General features: G+C 41.4%; 1 protein-coding gene across 6 annotated transcripts; it reads right to left on the minus strand.

Annotated features, from left to right (window-relative positions):
- Positions 1-1,240: 1,240 nt before the first annotated feature.
- On the minus strand, positions 1,241-21,370 carry ARFGAP1 (ADP ribosylation factor GTPase activating protein 1). Of its 6 annotated transcripts, XM_064391032.1 has the most exons (15): positions 21,352-21,370; positions 21,132-21,267; positions 17,636-17,699; positions 16,684-16,793; positions 15,533-15,704; positions 14,565-14,665; positions 13,810-13,896; positions 13,216-13,312; positions 11,792-11,848; positions 11,566-11,598; positions 10,254-10,283; positions 8,409-8,465; positions 7,060-7,119; positions 5,873-5,949; positions 1,241-5,443 (listed from the first exon to the last, which is right to left on the minus strand). In XM_064391032.1, the coding sequence occupies exons 3-15, from the start codon at positions 17,693-17,695 to the stop codon at positions 5,116-5,118; spliced, it is 1,269 nt and encodes a 422-aa protein (XP_064247102.1). In that variant the 5' UTR covers positions 17,696-17,699; positions 21,132-21,267; positions 21,352-21,370; the 3' UTR covers positions 1,241-5,115. The 6 variants fall into 6 exon arrangements, with proteins under 6 accessions (XP_064247102.1, XP_064247103.1, XP_064247104.1 ...); XM_064391033.1 differs by lacking the exon at positions 10,254-10,283; XM_064391034.1 differs by lacking the exon at positions 7,060-7,119 and having other exon boundaries at positions 5,873-5,943.
- Between the last annotated feature and the right edge of the window lie 596 nt (positions 21,371-21,966).

The following is a 21,966-nucleotide window of genomic DNA, read 5'->3' on the forward strand; positions in this document are numbered from 1 at the left end:
CTGCATCCTGCAAACGGCTGCCAAAGCAGTGGGGAGGTGCAGAGCCTCAGGGGGGTCCCTGTGGAGTTTGGGGGGGTGATGGTGAAGCTGCTGAGGCCAAAGCCTGCTGCAGATGGCTCCTGTGGACAAACCTTCTGGAACAGGAGGAGAGCATGAGGGAAAGCAGGACACATCCCCAGAGCCTGCCTGCACACCTCAGAGGGCACGAGTGTTGGTAGTGTGGAGTGAGTGAGCTGTGAAGCCCAGAGTCACCTTCCGAGCCTGCCTCTGCCTTGGAGAACACCTACCAGATCAACAATGGCAGGAAGCTCCAGCTGCAGTAGCTGCTGGTTCTGGGCTCAGAGCACAGAGTGGGACATGGCAATGCAGCAGTGACCTGTCCTCCAAGTCCAAGCCTTGTGTCCTCTGGTCTCAGTGTTCTCTGGTCTAGACTCCACTTTTTCTATCAGCTTTTACTGACTGCTCAGTCTGAAATCCAGAATACACATCACTGCTTCCTTGGTGTTTTGTTTTTAGGGCATTAACTCTGGATGTTGGCAGAATAAAGGGCCCAAATCCTCTCTCCAGAACCAGCATTTACCAGTCCTGTTTATTTCCCATGTGAAAACTTTGCACCCCACACAGCAGCCCTTACAGGAAGAATGGACACAGCCTGTCCACAGAATACCAGTGATGTTATCAAACACAAATGGCCATTTTTTGGTGTAAAAATCAGTAAAATTACCTCTACATGGCAAGTAGGATTCAGTCCTGCTGACCAAGAACATAATAGAAGATATTTTAAATTTGCACAAAGCCAAGTGCAGTCATCTGGAGCACTCACGTGGCTGTTTGGCTCATGGAGGAAACTGGAATCTGAATGTGGAACCCCACCACAGCTGAAGGATTTGTCAGAGGACTCTCTTCTTTCAGGAAAACTGCTTTAAAAGTTAACTTTTTCTGCTGTAATAAGTGCCTCTGTAGACAAGCTAATAAAAATTTCAGAGTACATTAATTTATCTGCACTTTAACTTCTATTTATAGTTCTCCTTAAATAAGGAGGCAAACAATGTCTCCAAACTGCTCCTGAGTAAGAGTCTGAAGTTAGACTGTGAAATTCCAATGAAATACAAAGATGTTTTTGGCTCTATTAATGTTGGCAGCTTCCTTTCTCCTTTGTTACTGGCAGGGAAGAATATGGCTGACACCAGCACCTGGGCTGAAAATTAGCAGAAATCTCCTGAAAAAGGGCTGACCACCGTTCTGCTCCAGATCTCTTTGCTTTATTGTAATACTCTTTAAAAGATGACACTGCAGTTCAAGTCCAGAACCACTCTACAGAACAATGAATAGTGTTCACTGAAATCACCATTCCTGTGAACGTCACAAAAAAACACAGCAGGAAAATTAAAGATACAGTACTCCAGACTGACCAAGTTTCTGCTGGCATGGAAATGAAAGAGGGTTCTGCAGCTAGAGGCCACTCAGCCATTAGGATCAAACTCTTAATAATGGCCATGGAAATGTTTCTTGATTTCTGTTTAAATCACTGATTGCTCAAACCTCTACCTGGGTCACTGAAATTTAGTATTTCAGCCAGAATAAGCTAAGAACTGAAATACTTGTGTAGACTGCTACTCTCCAAGAGGACCACTGTATCTTTAAATGTATCCTGGGTTAAACAAAGGTTTTATCTACACTTGTTAAATTATTGCACAGACCATTACACTGACAAGTACATTATGAACCCATGGAATGTTACAGTCTGGCCTGGAAAATAAAAGCAGCAGCATTATCCTTGAGGTCTCAACCATGAGGGAGAGCTGGCCAAGCACTTCTTGAATTGTACTAATTATTAATAGGTTTCAATACACAAATAAAACATTTTAAAATAATCCCTAACTCCCAGAATTATGTTTGGGAGCATTTTCCAAGACTTTCACTGTTTTGCAAGTGGCACTTAGTTTGATTTCTTGACATTTTTCTTGTATCAGACTACCTGCAGGAATCCAGCTGCTCTGTATTTTCCAAAGCTGAAGCCACACAAAGAAATAAAAGCTTGGGTCACCAGGGGATTTGAACCAGCCATTGCAATGTCCAGTTGGTGCAGCAATTTCACCTCCTGCACATCTCCTGGCAGTTTCCTTGTGTGACTTAAACCTGTGACTCAGGGAGGGGGATGAGAGGGAGCAGAGCCCACGGTGCCACACCACACGCTCAGTTCATGGCTGGATCCTCCCTCAGCCAGGCAGCCTCAGCTCCAGCAGCCTGCACTCAATGCCTCTGCTCCTCAGCAGGCCAAAAGGGGAGGATTTGGGGAGAAGAGAAGGAATTAAAAAATAAAAATTTTGATTCATAAACACTTGCTCTGCACATGCAACTTGATGGGATTTTCTTCCCAGTGCAGAAAGCTCCCAGCCACCTATTCTGAAAAATATAAAATTCAATAAAACAGTCGGTGTGCAAAAAAAGAAAATGCCTTTGTTTTTTTCTCTCCTCTGGAAGGCATGATCACACATTCAGGCTCAGACAAGTCATTAAAAAATGCCCATTTGCCCATCAAACTGACCAGCTGGCACACTGGTTTTGGGTCTGCAGTTACACCTTCTGCCATTATATTGGTTTATTTGGATCTTCCAGTAACATCCTTCTGTCAGTTGGAGCATTTTGTTGCTTCCCTACAACACTGCAGAAAGAGAAATGGCAACTGTCCCTGTCTCCTCAACTGGAGGAAAAATCCTTACCCAGAGCTTCTGCTTGAGCGGGACTCTGGCTGTTTGATTTAGAACATAAAACTTTCAAAAGCTACAAAAATCAAATCAGAAGAACAAACAAATGGCTCATGCCAATTGTGGCTGCAAGTGATACATAAATAAACCACTTTTGTCCCAGGCAAAGCTCACAGCTGAGGAGAACGTGCACACACACATCACATTACCACTGATTGAGTGGACAGAAATAAAGATTCTCCTGCCACGAGCCATTTCAGGAGGTTTATGAAAGAGAAACTGTAATAAATTTGTACAGAAGAAGCTGAATCAGCTTCAGACTGGGCAGCAGACACAATTAACAAGGAGGCAACAGAGGTGTAAGCATAAAAAAATCAAAGTTATGTCTGACATGCAGCTAAGCTATGACAAAGTTATACTTGGAACTGGAGAAAAAGTAGAAAAAATCCTTGTTTTAGTCCAGCTGTGAACTGCTGCCAATGGTACCATGAGCAGCACTGCAAACCAAGAGCTCTCGTGCCTTTGGCACTTCCACGGGGTCTGTGACAGCAGGGACACCTTGGGAATGGCTCAGCCTGGAGCAGCTCTGGGTCCTGCTGCAGAGCCTCAGAGACCACGAGCTTCAGACCACGCTCTAGGAGAGGCAAGGGGGAAAAGAGAAATCCCAACTCTCACAGAACAGGGTGAGAGAAGACTGGAAAAATATTCTGATCACTATCTGAAAGATCTTAGGAATAGAAATACAGACTCAGGCTGTAAACAGAGCTACTCAGATTTCAGCCTTTAAAACCTGCTACTTATGAGGAAATTAATTTTCTTTCCTTTTTAAACTGCTGATATTACTATCTGCTCAAAAACCTCTGTGAGGAGTAAAAGAAGTGAAGTGTTATTTAAGGTAATTTTGACACCTCTGTATAGTTGCTGAACAAATTAGGCAGTTTTTAAAAGAAAAGGCTTTTTAGGTATGTAAGAGGATCTACAGGGTTCACAGAAAGAACTCCATGGTGGAAAAGCAGACCACAGAGAACATCATGATTTGAGTTTTCAAGTGAGCTGATTGTTTTCGTGCTGAGGGTACATTCACAACCCATTCCCCCAAAATAAAATGGGATACCTAGGGTACCTCTGATGTTCAAAGTCACAGTTCTTCTCTAGAAGTTATGGTTCGTGTCATGCAAAGAGATTTGTTGGGTCAAAAGTGACACATAACTGAATCTCCTGTTCCAGTCCTTAATGCTGACAAAGAGTTTCTCATGTTTCCAAAATAGTGTTTCTTTAACAAGATCCAGGAAAAAATGTGGAGAAATGTATGACAGAAACAGAGCTTGACACACTAAGGAACTGTTTGGAAAACATCTGCTTAAATTAAATTTTACTATTAAATCCAGACATCTACTCATCTTGAAAGGGGCTTCCTGCCAGGCTTTTTCCTCAATGCTCTTGTATTTTCCACCCATTTTTTCTTGCTGGAATCTTCTTTATAATTATTTTTTTTGCTGCCAGGTTGCCAAACAGATGTCCAGAAGGACATAAGCAGCAGAAAGAGTTCATTTTTTAACAGCATTAATAAAATACTACACAGGTAGAAGGAAGATAGAGAAAAGAAGAGAGTACATAAAATATTTTAACATGGGCAAGGGGGTATATGAGGGAAGAAAACATCACAGCTTTGCATTTCTGTGTAGCAGAAACTAAAACTGAGTGAAAACTCAATCAATTGAGTAAGGAGGGCAAATAAAGCCATTCTGGATATCCCTTGAGAGCTCAGGTCAATCCTTTAAGTTTACACAAATTATTATCTAGCTCTAGATTCATTCTAAAGGAGAAAAATAAGTTTTCAAATACTAAAAAAAAATAACGTCACAATGTTTAAAAACAAAGCTTCAATAAAAAATATGTTAAAGACCATCTTGAATTGCCAGACCTCCTGTAGTCAGAGCAATCCATAAGGCATTGGAACTCGATGTATCCAACTGCAGCTTGCCCAGTTAATGGCTGTCTTTCCAAGTCACACCCTGTCCTTTGTTTGCATTAAACACCCCAAATCTTAAATTAGATGAGGACTGGATGAACACCTATTAACCTACACATGCAAGGTTGTGCCATGGAAGTGTCCTTGCACTGATTTCCCTCCTTTAACATTTGTGTTAAGAAAGTTGCTGTAGCCAGCTCCAATAGTGCAAGGAGAATATACTTATCACTATCCTTAAAAAAAAGGGAGAGCCACCTTTATGTAAGAAAAGATTCAGATGCTACTTTTTTTTTCCCTATACCGGGGTAGAAGGAAGGAGAATGAATGGGAAGCACAAACAGATCAGAAAGGTCAGCCATGATACTCCAGGTGTGTGTAAAACTTCCTCCCCTCCATCAACCAGCACAGCCTCCCTTTCCCAGGGTTAACACAGTTCTAAAAGTCATCCCACGCATTTTTTGTTGCCTTAGGAGGTTTTCTGGTCTTGCTCTCCCCTCCTGTGTTCTCCCAGTTGGTCTCCCAGTTTTCCCAGCTGTCGCTGTTACTGTTCTTGTTGGAGACTGTTCCCGAGCCCCACACGTCCCAGCTATCCGAGCTCTTCTTCTCTGTGGAATTGTCCACATAGGTCCAGCTCTCACTGCTTGGAGATTTATGAGCTTTTGGTGCATCTGAGGTGCCAAAGGTCTCCCAGAAGCTTTGATCTACAGCATTGTTCTGGTAGCCCTCCCCTCCACTGTTCTGGTAGCTGTCTCCCTCAGCTGGTCTTTTGGGGGATGGTGGGGAAAGGAAGGTAGAAATAAATTAGTTATGTCAAACATAACAGTAAAAATAAATGACCCCAAAGAAAACTGTAGTGCTACTGCTCTTTGCTTAAACAAAACCCCTTCACGATAAAGAAATAACTAAATATTGCTCCAAATTACATAAGCCTGTTGTCTAATTCACAGATTTTGTTAAGAGATTTAAGCCCAGGGAAAAGGAATATGCATTTGGATTAAGTTTTAAACCAAAATATGTAACAGTTATAAAAAAGTTATATTGAATTCCTCCCTATTACATAGACGAGGACTATCAGCAAAGACAGAATAAGTTCTTAATATTGAAAAATTACCTTTCACTACTATACTTCAGAAAATGTACAGGAGATAAAATTATGTGTTCAAAGAGACAGAAAGGAAGAACAAAAAATTACCTGTCAGAATTATCATCTGCTTTGCCTGAAAAGAAAGTGGTGACATCTCTCCATCCCTTACTCCCTACTCCCTGAACCTAGAGGAAAAAAAAGACACTCCATTCATTTGGACTGAAGCAACACCCCTGCCAAGTCCAACAGCAAAAGCCAGAATAAATTCCTCCACTTGTTCCCATAAATCAAACACATTTAACTCAGAGTTCATTAATGTTTCTGATGGGCAGTTACATGGTGGATGTAAAGAACACATATTTGACAGCACTGTGCTGCTGGAGGAGGTGGGAAGTAGGTCAGGTTTAGCTTTTTCACCCATTGTAACATCTTTTGAATCCTCTCCTAGACTTCCTTGACAAAAGTACTGGAATTAGTCCTTACATAAAATTAAACTTAATGAAAGCACTGCTGTTTTATGATTAATGCAACTTGTATTTATATTTCTACTGTTCTACACAGCCACTTCCACTGTGTTTCAGAATTATTTCACTGCCCATGTAAAACAGGCCAAAAGTTGAGTCCTAGGATTGGATCAGAAATACAACTTCTGAAGTGACACCATGGAAGGTGTCACTTCTGAGACAGAGACAGGGAGGATGAATCCCAGAATCCAGCCTGAGAGTTGCCAGGCTCTAAACAGAACAGGTAACATAATTTGTTTCATTTTATTCGAACAGTACCAAAACCTAAGACACTGAGCTGGTCTATGGGAGAGTTTGCAGTGCTGACTTTCCCAGTGCTAGAAGACACACATTCCTGGGTAGCACCATGCAAGTTACCCCAGCAGGTGTTAGTTAGGGCAGGATTTCTGTGCTTGGCAGCCTCAGACAGCACTTACCACATCACCGAGCACCGAGAGCAGCGGAAGGCAAAGGAGAAAGGTGCAGAGCATTAGCAGCTTTTACTGAACCACTGCAACACAAGCTGTCTCCATATTCCTTCACACATTTTCTTTGCTGTTTATAACCAACCCATGTCCTCATTCAAACTACTAAGAGGACACCACCATGCCTGTGCAGCTTTAAACACCCCAACACAGAAGTGTTGCCCGCTGAAAATTCCACTATCTAAATTCCTCTATTCAACACAAGCAGAGACCAAAGCTGCATTGGGGTTTTGTACTCTTTTTCTAAGAATATGGAGACTGGCTTGACTTGTTTGGCCTCCTTAAAGCCAGGCAGGCCACCTCATACCTTGCTGGCCAACTGTGATACCCCCGTGGTGACCTCCTCAAATATTTTCCCCTCTTTCACCTATGTGGACCAAAGTATTGGTAATTAGTCATAAAACAAAGTTATTACTGAAACCTTCAGACAAGCTTATTTGTGCTTAACGGCTAAAATGTCATGAAACCCAACCCCAAACTCAATCAAAATAGATTTAAGTCAAAACTAAGTTAAGAAAATATAAAGTCTGTTGATCTATAATGGAGTGAAGCTCAGTCCTTTGAGTTTCTGGGAACTTTCTGTGGCTAAAAACCCAGTTTGAGGAAGGTATCACCCCCAGTTTGAGAAAGGTAGCATTTAAACACAGTTCAGGTATCATTACACTACTGCTGAGCAATAAAACACAAGTACAAAAAACATCTGCAAACATGAAGCTTTATCAATATATTCCACTGCATAGAAAGACTGTGTTTAGAAATGTAGCAGACCCCTTTTATTCTCTATCTTTTATAGATGCTTATTTAAATATCAAAAGGGCTTTGAATTTTGGTGGAACACAATACAACAGGTACCTTTCACCACTTAATAAATAGCAGTTGTTCCAAAGCAAGAGATTTTGTATAACCATATAGAGAATACTTATTTCAGAAAGTAACACTTATTTAGAACTAACAACACAAAATCCTAAGGGAAATTAATTTTTTTAAACACAGAATGCATAATTTATCATTAAATTGTTCTACAAAATAAAAATCAGCTCAAGGAAATGCACCCTAAAATATAACCCTGAAAACAATGCATCTAAGCCCTCTGAAATAAGCTGTGGATAATTCTAGGGAATAGAAAACCAATTAAGAGTCTTCTCTTGTGGTTTGAAATGCCATGTAAAGAATGGTGAATTAATAAAGGTAAGGGAAATTTTTTTGCAATATGATTAAAACATTCTCTTCAAATGGCTCAAAGACATTTGACTGAATTAAAATAAAGCTGGCAGGTAGGTAAAACACTAGGAACTTAACACTCCAAGATACAACTACTAATTTATATAAATATATATATATTTAAACAACTGATTTTATATCCATTTAGGGTGCATTTTCCCCTTCTTCAATCTTCCATTATTGAAAGCATGAAGTCCATAAAATGGTATCTAACGAGAGAAATGTGACAGACTCTGGTGGACATGAGAGAGGAAGGTGGAGGGACTTTACCCTCATTAACATTTCTCTGATAACAGCCTAACTTGGAGTTGTTTGATGTCTCCCCTTTACAGAAAGACCCCCTGAGACCCTGGGCAGCTGTGGCAGGAGGAATCAACCATTTCCTGAGTGAGTACAAGCATTTTTCTGCAAGTCATTTACTAGATCCAAAGTTACCTTTTCCTGTGCAGGTTTGAGAACATTTTCATTTAATGTCTGACCTAACTCTGATGCCTATTTAAAAGCAAAACAAAAACAAAGTCAGTTATAATTTCTTTTTAAAAAAACCCAATAAAAACCCACAGCAAACAACTTCTGCAGGCCCATTTCTCAGCAGTATCTCCAAAAACACGAGAAGCCTTTAGCTTTGATTCATACAAGCAGAATGAGCTGAAAAGCACACACAGCAAAGTGCTGCAGGAGACATTAAGAGACAATAAATTAAAATCAGACACACTTGGCAATAGATGCCAGAGGCCAAGCAAAGTCTGACCTTGCACTGGAAGCAGAAGCAATGGTGCAACCAGCAACAGTTTTGAGGATGGGCCCCTTGCTGATGCTTGCAGCTGAATATTTGGAAGAACTGTCCTCATCCCCCCTTATTTTTCCAAACTAATTAAATTACTCCTAGAATTAGATCTTTTTGGCTGATTTTCCCCCAATTTCTCTGTCTTGTAGTGCTCCAGTTATCATCTGTTATTAAGAGGCCAAGTGTTTCTGAGCAATACACAAGAGCCAAAGCTGTGACAGAAGATTTTTGATATTTTCTTTAAAGCTCCAGGTTTGCAGGGAGAAAAAACAATGAACTGCAGAAATCTGTTGCAATCCAGAACAAGATGCACAAGGATATTGCACTTCAGAGGCAGCTTACAAAAATGTAAGTCCACAGTCCAAGTCACAAAATTACTTTCCCTAAGGCAAAGCTGACAAGGACAGCAGGTTTAGAAGAGTTTGAAATCATTCCTTGCCCTACTACTGGAATAAGCCTTTTTAGACAGATCTAAACTTTCTTCAGAATTGCCCAATCATACCGAGTGCCTCCAGAATTATCCTGGTTAATCCAAAAGGGCCAATATGCCAGGTGATGAAGTTTCATTTCCTAAGGGTTCGTATTTGATTACTACCATGGCTCAGGGTGTGAGCCTTCACTCGTGTTCTTCCTGGGAATGGAGCACCTTCAACATCTTTCCTCCACAGGCTCCCAGGTGTCTAAGAAGCCTTTCCCTAAGCCACAGCATTCCCAGGATCTCCCCTTTTCCCAGCCATTAGCTCCAGTACTTCTACTCTTCACAGGATAAAAATTCTTTGAGAAGTAAAGGCAAAAGGAAATCCTACTTCCACCTAGTCAGAAACATGAATGCAAATCACAAAGGGCTTGCTACCTTTGGAAGTGAGGCTACAAAGTGTTTAACAAAAGCAAGAAGGGGGTGTTCTCATCTTTGAAAAAACCCTCTGGAGTCTACCATACCCAGCAAAGTGTTTATGTTTGATAATAAAGAGTGTAACACACCCAGACTAACAGTTCAGGTGTCCAATGGAGTCACTGCTAGAATTAGGAAGAATTCTTACCTGATCTCTTACTTAGCCACATACTTTTGTAAATGTGGAATGGAAAGATTTGGGTACAACTGTATTTTCACCTAAATCACTTCATCCCTTCTTCCTACTGCTGAATTTAGGACAGCACTCTAACCACCACAACAAACACCTCATTCAAGTGTCTGCCTTCCAGCAACACCCAGCTCCTGGCACATTCCTGGGGCAGACATGCAAACAGAAATCCTGAAATCATCAGTGTGGACAGCAGCACAGTCAACTTTCAGACAGTGCACAGCTTGGGTATCTCTATCCAACTTGACAAATTTTAAGGTTTGAAAAAATGTTACCATACAAAACACACAACATTATTCTAAACAGGTTTGATGTAAGGCAGAGAAAGAAAAGACAGCTCAGGAGCAAATGCACATATTCAGCACGAACAGACAGAGAGTCCATGCACAAGAACAGATGTGAGGGTGTTACCGGCTCTGGCTGCTGCTTGTAGCCCCAAAACTTTACCCAGAGAGCAAAAGAGAAAAGAGCAAGGAAGGTAGAAGCAGCTTTTAGCAAAAAATTGGCAGCATTTTTCAGGCAAGTTAAGTATCATGAACCTCTTCCAACTTTTAACATCTACTGACAAGAGAAACACTGGAATGTGTTTGGTCACTGGGCCCCACATAAATGTAGTGCATCAAAAATGTGTTAAATCTGTTCTGCAAAGGGTCAGAAGTTTCAGGAACAAAATTTAACCTTCAGTAATACAGCTTAGACTATAGATCATGTTGCTGTAGGCCTTGTCAGTAGATGTGATGAGCTTTTAAACTTAATATTTATTTATTAATAATACTAAAGAAAAAGCAGCTTTTATTACAAAAGGAAAACTTCCAGAGGGAGTGAAGAGGAAGACCGGTAGAAAACTCAGTTTTTCTTAAGTCAAGCAATAAATATTTCAAAGATTTGAAGTAGGAAGTTTGGGTGCTTTAACAAGACATTTTTGTTGCAAACACGCCCAAGTTTGGCCATTTGAAGGATTAATATCCCAGTGCACAGACCTCTCTGAACACCTGCAGCTGCACACTGGTTTTGAGCAATACTTTCTATGCCTATCAGAAAGCAAACCTGGCTAATGCTGCACATACACAAGAGTTAGAGTTCAATTAAAACTCCTGAACCATCTATAAATAACTGCATCTCACTCAGAACTAGGGAAATTAAGAATCTCCATTCTTTTATCATTTTTACATTTGAATTTAAAACTTTTCCTTGCAGATACATCTTGCCTGTGTCAGAGCTCTGTGTAATCAGGTCTGACTGTCTCTGTTTTAAGCCTAGTTTGATAAATGAAATCCTTTTGTCATTGGATTAAAACACACACAAGCAAGTTGATTTATTAATAATATTGAGCAGTTCACACTTGCAACATCTTATTAGGCTTTGGCCATGGGAAGGTGGCTTGCATTGTATTCTATCACCAAGAATTTATCTAATTCAGGCTGGACCACATTTAAGATTCACAGAAGTAAACCAGGGGTGTGTTAAGTTTGCAAGCTCTGCAGCCTCTCCAACACATCCAACAGGAACAAAGAGCAGAGTATCTCTGTTTATCTCTTGCTTAATTTGATCACTGCAGCTGATTGCAATTCCCATGGAATTAAAAGCTAGACCTAAACACTCCTGTGCACTATGAAGGAAAAGCACACTGGTCTGCTGATGATCAAATCTAAATCAATTGGTGCAGGCAAACACATGGCACTTAAAGACAATTAGATGGAATAAGAGCTAAATCTATAATCACCTTTTGACTTGCTTGAGATCCAAATCTGGTAGCCTGTGAAGAGAAGCAAATACTTGCAGGTTTACCTGGAATAAACCCTTTGATTTTCAAAGACATGCATTTAGAAATGCTGCATGATCCTCTCCAAGGTAAAGGAGCTTTGGCAGAATTTCACAGTGAAAAGAGAACACCCATACCACCACCTCTGGCATTCCACTGCTAACTAAACCACATTTCATTTACTTACACCCTCTTTAGCAGCTGAGGCAATTTTGCTCGCTCCAGTTGTAAAACTGCTCCATCCCTTTAAAGAAAGCAAGAAAGTGGTGAGCTACATGTGAATAATAACTGCAAATAACCAAATTTTCATTAAAACAGATTAGCTGAAGTCAAAATACTCTAATACAGCTTGTCCTGTAGTTGTAAGAACTACCTGCTACTGAGAGAAAAATTAGAGCCTCTCATTTAACTGAAATATAGTGATGAACTTCCAGTATTTGTGTGAATTTGAACAAGCCAGAGTGTTTCAGATGTTACTCTGCTAAAATGGCTACAAATATGGGGAAAAATCATCCCATGCAGTGGAACACAAATTGTTTTCCTCTCCAGGATGAACATCCATGCAAGGAACTCATCTTCCCAGAAATACAGGACTCCAGGACACACTGCAATGTGTGTCTGTGCTCACACGAGGGCATTCCAGCCAGGAATTCAGGGAGGTCCTGGACTCAAAGAATGGCTCACAGGAACAGGAACAGTGTTGCTGCTTCTTGGCTGTCTTAGCTCACCTGCAATGCACTGCAGATGTGCTCTCTAATCTGAACTCTCTGGCCTAAAACTGTGAGGAACCTAGAAAATATTTAGCTGATCTATACCAAGCAGCCTGTGGGATCACCTGGAATATGGTGATCAATCTGTTCAAAGGCTCAGGCATTACCTTTCTCTGGAAAGTTCTAGTGAAATTATTTATTTTTAAATAAACAGTGGAACCTGGTGTGAGTATTTAGGTAGTGAGGCTCTACAGAGGGCTGGTGGCCACTCACCTTGGTAGAATCACTTACTGTATTTCCAAATGACTCCAAACCCCAAATATTATACAGCACTGTGACTTTGCAGCCTATCAAAGCACCAGTATGGCCCTGACTGCCTCTTGACTTTTTTCCCATTTTATTTCAACAATGCATCTTTCACTATCTCTACTTGAATCACGACAACTGTTCAGCCATATGCTGTTATCTCTTCACACCCTGTCACAAGTATTTCAAATGTTTTCATCACTGCTCAGGGCTTCTGGCACCCACATACACACACATTTCAGTTGTTTTCCTCTGAACATCCCTAATACGGTTAACAGATTTAGAACTATTCCCTACAGGTAATGACATTTTTTTCCTTCAGCCCTGTTGATTATTATTTCTTAATCCATTGCTATATCCTCACTTATTTCTGTGAACTGATACCAGACATAATTCTTAAGTTCTGCTCAAGTTTCTCCATTTTGCCTGTTGAAGTCCACCAGTATCTTCTTCACTTTCTGAGAATACAACCAATGCCCTGCATCTCTCCATATCCACCTGCAGTCTTTAGTTTCTCCTCTCCATTCATGTTCTCCCATACCAGGGGCTAAGCAGAAGAAAACAGTAATTCAGAGAGCTCCAAGCAATTCCTTACCGAGTACAACGAGGACATGGCATTATTCAGGAAGTCATCCTCTTTTTTTGGAGGGTTTACTGTGTTCCCAAACCCCACGTAGCGATTCTCTTGGCCTCTGCAACAGGAAGAGGAATAAACAGTCCTTGTATCAGCATGCAGCCATTAAAAACATCAAACAAGAACTGAAAAGCATGGAAGGATGACAATTGTTTTTGCATCTGGAAAAAAAGTCCTGTAGCACCCAGCACCCAAAATACGAAACTACTCACTTCATGAAAACACCAAGGATCCACTGAGGAATCCTAGCACAATGTAATTTCCTCTGTGCAAGCTAATGTGGTCTTAATGATTCTCCAGGTTTAACAAATCACTGACATCAGAAAGCTGAGTAAATCCTAATAAAGTGACACATGAAAATGAGAAAAGGAGTGAAAGAAGCTTTATAAATGCCTCTGTTTAACTCAAATCACTGTAAGGCACAACATACAATCAGAATTCCTTGGTTTGGAACGCACAATAATATTTGGAGTTACAAACTTTTTCTTCAATGCTTCAAACATTTTGTTATGCTAGAGAGAGAGAGGCACTCAAAGTCAGTAAATATTGCATTACCCTTGGTAGGAGCTGACATCATCATTTAACCAGTCTTCAAAAGCCTTGTCAGAAGAGGCAGTTGCAGTCTGAGATTGTCCAGCAGAACTGAAATAAAACATTGAATAATCAAAGCCATGTTAAGCAAAACCCACCAGCTCAGCAGTACAGCTTGATGTATATCACCATAACACAGGTTGGAAATTGATTATTTATTTCATCTATCAAGAAGGGAACTCTAATGCAACCACTAAAAGGCATGAAGCTCTTGTTCCTTTGATTTACAACTGCTTTTGCAGTTAACTTGCATCCTTAGTGCACACAGTAACAAACACTACATGCAAAAGCAGAACAACAGCATTGCTGTGGTACAGAGCTTTGATGCTCCCCTGGTAATTAGCAGCAGAAGGAAAAAGTCTGTTTCTTTTTCCCTGGCATCCAACCCCAAACTGGCACAGCACCAGTTAAGGTGAGGATGTCAGACACTACCTGTGAGTGACACAAATGTCTAATTTCAGGTGCATTACAAGTCAGATAAAACAAGCATGGCTTCTTCCCTGCTCTTGCTCACTTCTCTCTGAAATGGTTTAAGGTTCAGGCGCAGGGGATGAGAATTATTACAAAGTCCTGTTCCCTCATACTCCATAACTTCAGCTTGTTCAGACACCAGCACCAAGAGGGTAAACCCAGCAGGCATGAGACCATCAGTTTTGATGCTGTGTCTGCATCTGATGCTGCATCTGTACCAACATCAGCAGGGTAAGCAGGGCACGTACCGGTGAGCAGAAGACAGAGACATTTTAGGCTGAGGTGGGGTCCAGTTCCTGGCAGGAGAAGTTTCAATGGACCACTCCTTGCCTTCAGCTACTGTAGCTACCTACAAGAGGCAGAATAGTCAAGAATGCCAAGTCACAGATTTCATACAAATTACAAACTGGTTCAGTAACACAAGGACAAGTCATTTTTCCAATTTGCTGCTGGATCACTTAACTTTTTTTCACAAGAAACCAATTTTTTTCTGACTCCCAGGTTGTGATGTTGAATTGAACACTGGTTTTATTTCAGGCAATTGAAATAGAAAATTAGACAATTTCCTCAAAGAAGCAGGTTTGGTTTGAAGAGGAAAGACTGGATTAATGGAGGAAGAGAACTACATTATTGCTTTATGTTACTACATACACTAAAATTTATCAAATCACTTTGGCTAGAACTGTACAGCTGAGGTAGTGAACTGAGGACTGAGACAGCTCCACTGACTAAACACCTGCAACAAACTGCAGCACTGAAAACCAGAGCTACCTCAGCTAAATGCAGAAATGAAAATTTCAATAGAAAACTCTTACAAGACTTGGGAAGAAGCACTCTAGGACCTTTAGGGTCCCAAGAGGGCAGTGCTGGATTGCCAGCTATGAGGTACCAGACCCTCAGGCTAAATTAGAGACTTACTCAAAATAAGGAAATTAGTCGAGAAAAGCTCCTGCCTGCCCAAGACACTCTTTTCTAACCCCACCTTATCTCCCTGGCAGGACAACATTCCTTTTCTCTTCTGCCCAATACTTGAGCCATGAACTCATTCAGGTTTACATTAACTCTTCCAGGATTTCACTCTCTCACATTTACCTTTTCAGGAATTACTGCAGAGGTTCAAAAAATTGCCATTTCCCTCCTTTCAAAACCAAGTGCTTACAAAGCACTCTGATATTCCAGATCATAGGTGTGAGGAGTCACCTAAAACTGAGGTTACCTGGTCTCTAAACAGAGCTGCAGCTTTGCTGTTGTATTTCTCTTGCATTGTCCAGCATGGATCATAATCATCTTGAGACTCCAAGAACTGTCGGAATTTGCTGTTACCTCCTGCTTTCATTTTCTCCAGCTCAATATCCTTCCACTTATCCATGGTTACAGAACGCACAAAACTGAAAAGCAGGTTTAAAAAAAATAAAATTTAGATCACAGCTTGTTATAATTTCATGCTGTATCAACAGTGACAAAAAAAAAGCTTATTACAACCTATCCCAAAAGTTGAGAGTATAAACATGTTAGAGAACACTCTCCAAGTACAGAAAGACAGATCATCATAAGAAGGTGGGCAGATCCTCACTGAAATAAGCCAAAATCATGTCATTTATTGGCATTTAGAGGAGACAGTCAACAGAAGGCAAGTGACTGAAAAAGCAGCTTCCTTCGAAGTCCAGAAATTAATCTAGCCCACTATGTAACAAACTTTTCCCATACTTCACTCTGCAATTTTCTTTTTCTGTCTATTATCATGTATTTGGTTGGACTCAATGATCTTAGAGTTATTTTCCAACCTTGGTAATTCTATGATTCTATGTCCTCATCTCAGAAATTTCATCTTTTCTTCCATGCTACACACAGAACAGTTCAAGAGGCTCCTTTCCTTCGTAATTTCTACTCACTAATGAACTTCAAATCACCCCTGGAAAAGCAAAGACTCTACTTCTGAATGGCCTCCTTGCTTTGGTGATTTCCCTCCTGGACTTCCTCCCCTTTCCTCATGTGAGTACCTGCTCCCTGCTTTGACCCTATTACACACTGTGAGCCTCCAGAACCCAAAACAGTTCCTTTTCCATAGGCCCCCATGTCAGCTGACCACAGTTCTTGGGAAACAACAAAAACTATCATTTATATTACAAAGAAAAAAGAAATCTCCTGAACAGAATAAAGCTGTTTTTCAGACTAGTTTTATAAGCAACTAGTTACAGACAAGGCACAGAGAGCAAAGCCCACTTTGGAGAGGAGCACGAAGCAAAACTGCCAGCGATGTGTTGGATTTGAGACATTCTATACATTCCAAACCAACACATGCTGCTCACAGCCATAATGAACCCTGAGTTAATGCAACTCAGTCCATGGTGTGCTGGAAAGGCTGACCTGAGGTGAACTCCCAAGCCTCGGTGTTTTCCTGAGCACTCCAGACAGATCCAGATTCCATAGGTCACACTCACCCACTGGGGGTTAAATGCACCACATTCAAAACAGACCTGGGACAGAAAAACAGTTACTGCTGCAATCTGTCATCACTGTCCATGGGAAGTTTTCACAGCTCAAAAAGGCAAATCATAAAAACATCACACACAAAAAATAATTTCAGAAGGAAGGGTTCTTAGTGTTTGGAAACTCTTTCCCTGGTATCATAAACTTCCTTCAGGTATTTATTTATGCTGCTTGGATTATAAAAATTACTGCACCAACTGCCAAAAACAAATGAGGAAATACAGAAAAGCAAATGGAAATTACTATGCAAAGAACTAATTTTGATTTCATTTCTATTGCCTTGAAAGAATGTAACCAAACTGAATACTTGAGGTTTCCTTGGCAAAATAAAAATGCAATATTTAAAGTTTGGAACATTTTTTCATTCACACTACAGTTTGGCAGTAAATGGTAGCAGATCTAAACAGAATTTTTTCTTTAGAAATAGCTTTATTGCTCATACAGTGCAACAACTTCAGGTTTATGACTGGATTCACCCCTCAAGAGTTAATGTATTTATATAAATAAAACTGAATCTTTCCATGGACTATCACATTTAAGGTATAATCAAGCTACTTGAAATGGACTATTTTAATTTAATTTGTGCCCCAGACACCACTTGTTGAAAAGATCCCAAGGGTTCCAGCATTACTAGAACTCCTGAAATACTTGTGCCAAATATGCAGCAATGAATTGTAATGCATACATGAGATATCCAAATTTTTATGTTAGCATTAGTGAGCCACAGCACAAAGACAACAGCAGCTGTAGCAGATCCAGTGTACATCTGGAGTAGGTAAAAAGCAAATGCAATTCTACAAAACTGATCTAAAGATCATCATTTTCTCACATTGTTCTCATCCTGTGCTCTGACTTCCTTGAGGACTTTCCTTGTTCTTGGACTTGCCATGATTCTGCAAAGGGAGAAAAAGAAACTAAGTCATGATTAGGGATTTGATGTTGGTGGGATGCTCAGTAACCCACAGGCTCAGCTCTGTGACAGAGAGAATCTAAACCACTGACTCACAACCAGCTGAAGAGGAAAAACAGACAAACCAAACCACCACAAACCCCACAAGCTTATTTTTCCATTTACTTTGCACTTTTGGGGGGATTTATTCATCTTAACTCCATCAGTGGAAAGGTGTCATTCAGTGATGGCTGAAAAGTGGGCAGGGGGTGATAAACACAGGAATTCTTCTATGTCACAAGTGGTACCAAAACAGATTCTACTCAATGCTGCTCCCAGGCCCATCCACAACCCTTCCTGAAAGCACTTCCTAACATCCATGATTTCACCAGATCACAAGCACACAACTCATCAGACCTATGCAAAAAGTAGCAGAAACTCTTACACTTCACAGTTGCTAAAAGAGCCCTTTACTAGATGATACAAGAAGTTGTAATTTTCCAGAAATATTGAGTTTTTTGTCAACTGAATTCTAAGAAATTAAGGAAATTCCTGGGATCTTTTACATCAAATAGAATTGTAATTCAACAGGCATGTCTCACAGGCAGACCACATCATCTCACTCTAATTTTTATGATGCAGAAAACAGCAGGGAGCTGTGTCATGCTATGGATAAAATTCACATTAAGGCAAAAAATGTGATTCACACACAGTACACAGCCTGGAAAAACCCAAAGTACACAAAGCACTCATGATTTGAAGAACTATAGTGTAGGGTGCAGCATAAGGCTGCAATTTAGATAAAAAATAAATTCCTATTATCAACTAATAGCATCATATTTAAACTAACTTCAAATGAATAACATCTGTTCTCCCTTTTTACTTCCTCTCCATCTTATAATTCTACTCCAGAAAACAAACTTCTAAGATGTAATAAAAGACAGAAATCACCAAGCTGACTAGAAGCAGCACCAACTACTAAATGTCAAGCTTATTGGGCAGCCAAGATACAAAGCATAAAACAGCAGGTTGATATTTTCACCTAACACAGTGTGAGAGACAAAAATACCTTTATGCAAATCTCTGTTCACTGTGCTGTTTAATTACCAAATAATTAAAAGTCCTTAGAACATCAATAATCAAAGCTCAGTAATTTTAGAAGGTAAATACATACAACAGCCTAGGGGATGGAGGAAGATGTATCTTTAATAAATAAAGGAAGGGTGTTTAAAAAGGTAAAATGCTACAGGTGAGGAAGCATTGCATTTGTATGACTGAGATCAAGTTCAATCTCTAAAGCAAAGCAGTACAATAAATAGTTCTGAGCATCCCCCACTAAGATACCATGACTCAGAAAGGAAAAGCTCACTGTTGTACCTACGTACTGCCACTGCTAAAAGCTGAGGGTGTTTGTAGCAGAAGTCACTGCTTTTTATCTAAAGCACTTATTCCTCTGTAAACATCTTGCTGACAAATACTTAATTCTGTGGAATTTAAGGTGAAGTGCTTTCACTGATGTTTAGAAAGTGCCACCTTTTCAGCCTTAATTACTTTTTATTGGGCAAAACCAGGTAACTGTGATAAAAGTTACTTCAAATAATGGTGAATAAAACCTTCCTGCATTAAAATAAAACTCAGCACAGTTACTTTTATCAATAATCTAATAAAAATTGTGTAACTTTAAGAACAGGAGAATGAAAGTGTGTCAAGTGACTCCTCATATAATGAAACACACTTTTTCCAACAGCATTCCAGTAACATTTAGCCTTCCTTGACTTACTCATGTGCATGTGAGCAGGGAGGGAGATAGCACTATATGCATTTGCTCATGTCCTAAATAACAACCATAAACACATTTATATGACTCCCAGTTTCTGTCTTCAATTCCACTATCTGTCCCTGGTGAGATAATAGAGAATTCTTCCTCTGCAGTAGAGAAATTAAGTAAATAACTCAGCAGGAATAGCCAGACAGACAACAGTGCACCCTCTGGGCTCTCCTCTCTGCCATCACTGCTGCTTGCTCTTTGCATGCCAACATCTCTTCCTCAGGAATGAATCTCCCCAGCATCTTCCTGTACATTACTGACAGCTTCCAAAGCTCCTCTCTTTGGCTGGATGTTCAATCCTCTTACCCCTACCCTTCCTTTACCTCTTTTCCTCCTTTTTTACAGGTTTTCCATCAGAATAACCAACAGAGGCAGTCTAGCTGCAGAGGCCTTCCAGCCTCAATGGCAGATGAGCACTGCTGGAGCTGAGCAAGAAAACCTCTTCCCACTCCAACTCTGCACATGCCAGGAATTGTCTTCAAAGCAGAAAGTTACATCCATCCTCCAACAGCCAATACCCAGTGCCCAGACAGATCATTGAGTTTGTGTATATTCAGAGCTTATGCACAAGTTTCAGATCTCCATCTCCAAGGTGAGAGGAAGCAATTGCTTCTGGTTCTGCCATAACTACCTTTTTTTAAGCAAAAACTGAAAGACTTTGGCCAGCTGCAGTCTGAACACACACCCATTCCACACGCACCAAATTCCCTGCCCAAATCACGTCTGTCTGGTGGGAAGGCAGAGCTTCACCCACACCATGAAATCCAAGAAAAGGAGGAGGTAACTAAAGGCACCAGCTTTTCATCTTGTCCTCCTCCACCAAAGCATTTGGAAATAAAGAACAAAGTAAAAATGTCATGTTCTAAGCTTTCTAATAGGTAATATCTTTAGAGGTGCCTAATTTACTTTTAATGATTTTCCCACAAAGCTTTAAGGGTTCAAATCATCATTGATTACCACCAAAAAACTGAGCTCTGATAACTGACTGGATATATAACCACTGTGCTGTTTAATTTCATCACTAAATACTGTAGCAAGGAGCCACTTTAAAGAAATATACATTGTTTTGATCTAATAGAAATTGACATAAGCAGTGAAGCAAATGTTTACTTTGGAGTAAGTTTCCATTGAAGAATATAAATATTTTTGACAAGGATTCCAAAGTGGAAAGAGACAGCTTCACACAGACCAATCTCACACTCTCATTTCCCAAACAATCTGCTCCCAGAGCAAAAACTAGATGTATACCCTATGAGTTTTCTGGTTATGAAACCTTTAGTTTGCTAAACAAGCAAAAAGGCAGAAGTGGACTAGAAGTGGAAATAATACATAACAGGACTTTGCTCCTCTGATACAGCAGCAAATTCAGAGCCAACCTGCAAAGAGCTTTGCAATTGAGCACACGAAGAGTCAGCGGGTGACGTGGCCTGGTGACTTCACGGTCCTGAAGGCTCCCTGCGAGTCCCACCAGTGCAAAAAGGCCACAGAGGCTGAAGAAACCTTGGCAATCTCACACTGCGCCCATCTCCATGGAGCTGGCGCGGTTCTCCTTCGCAAATACATCAAAGACCGGTGCATACTTTTAAAGCCGAGCGGCTTCACACTCACCCGCCTCACGCAGCGCCTCGCAGGGCCGGGAGAAGGGCGATTCCTTCAGCACACCTGCGCTACCCGGATCGAGCGGCGTCCTGCAGCCTCCCTCAGAACATGGCCGGGTTCCGCCGAGCCCTCCGGCCTCTGCCTTCTAGGCAAGGAAATAACGCAGAAACAGCTGAAATAGCGGGCAGGGTGATGCCTCCTGCCCGCCACGCCAGCCTGGCACCCGCACCCCGCCCGCCCTCGGGACCGTCCTGTGTGACTGTGCGGGGGCCGGGCCCGAGCGCCGCCACCTCAGCGCCGCGCTGCGGGGCACGGCCGGCCCGGCACGGCGAGCCCCGGCGCGGGGAGCCACGGGGACGCACCACGACCCTGAGCAACACCGCTGCCCCGGCCTCGGTGCCGGTCCTGATCGCGGTGCCGGTCCTGAACCCGGTGCCGATCCCGGTCCCGGCCCGGTCCCGCCCGGCGCCGCCGACGTTGCAGGGCGCGAGGCATTGTGGGCGCGCGGCTTAACCCGCTGCGGGCCGGGCCGGGCGAGGAACACCGAAAACATTCGATTATTTCCAACTCCGCCTGAAAAGAGAAGTTTAAGGGATTTGTTTCCACTGGACAAAGTTAAAATAAAGCTTTTGCAGCGAGCCTTGCGGGCGCGCTGCTCTCCTTGCGGTTCCAGGCTGCAAAAACGACCCCCGGCGTTTATCGCTGAGGGGGGGCTGCCCGTGGGGGTGAATTATGTGGAATTAAGTGTTTTTTCCTCACACGCCTATGGATGTGAGCGAAGCAGGGTGTTCAGGTGGTGCCCCGTGTTGCTCCCAAGCTGGGAATGGCAGATGGAGGGGCTGGT

This window comes from Passer domesticus, chromosome 16 (assembly GCF_036417665.1).
Source record: "Passer domesticus isolate bPasDom1 chromosome 16, bPasDom1.hap1, whole genome shotgun sequence".
In the NCBI taxonomy this organism is placed as follows: Eukaryota; Metazoa; Chordata; class Aves; order Passeriformes; family Passeridae; genus Passer; species Passer domesticus.

Excerpts from the sequence above, each read along its gene's own strand:
- ARFGAP1 (XM_064391032.1), bottom strand. The coding sequence starts at position 17,695 with ATGGCAAGTCCAAGAACAAGGAAAGTCCTCAAGGAAGTCAGAGCACAG. Across the intron at positions 16,794-17,635 it reads GAGCACAGGATGAGAACAAT|GTCTGTTTTGAATGTGGTGC; the intron begins GTGAGAAAATGA and ends TTTCTGTCCCAG. Across the intron at positions 10,284-11,565 it reads GATCTCAAGCAAGTCAAAAG|TTTTGGGGCTACAAGCAGCA; the intron begins GTGATTATAGAT and ends CTCTGGGTAAAG.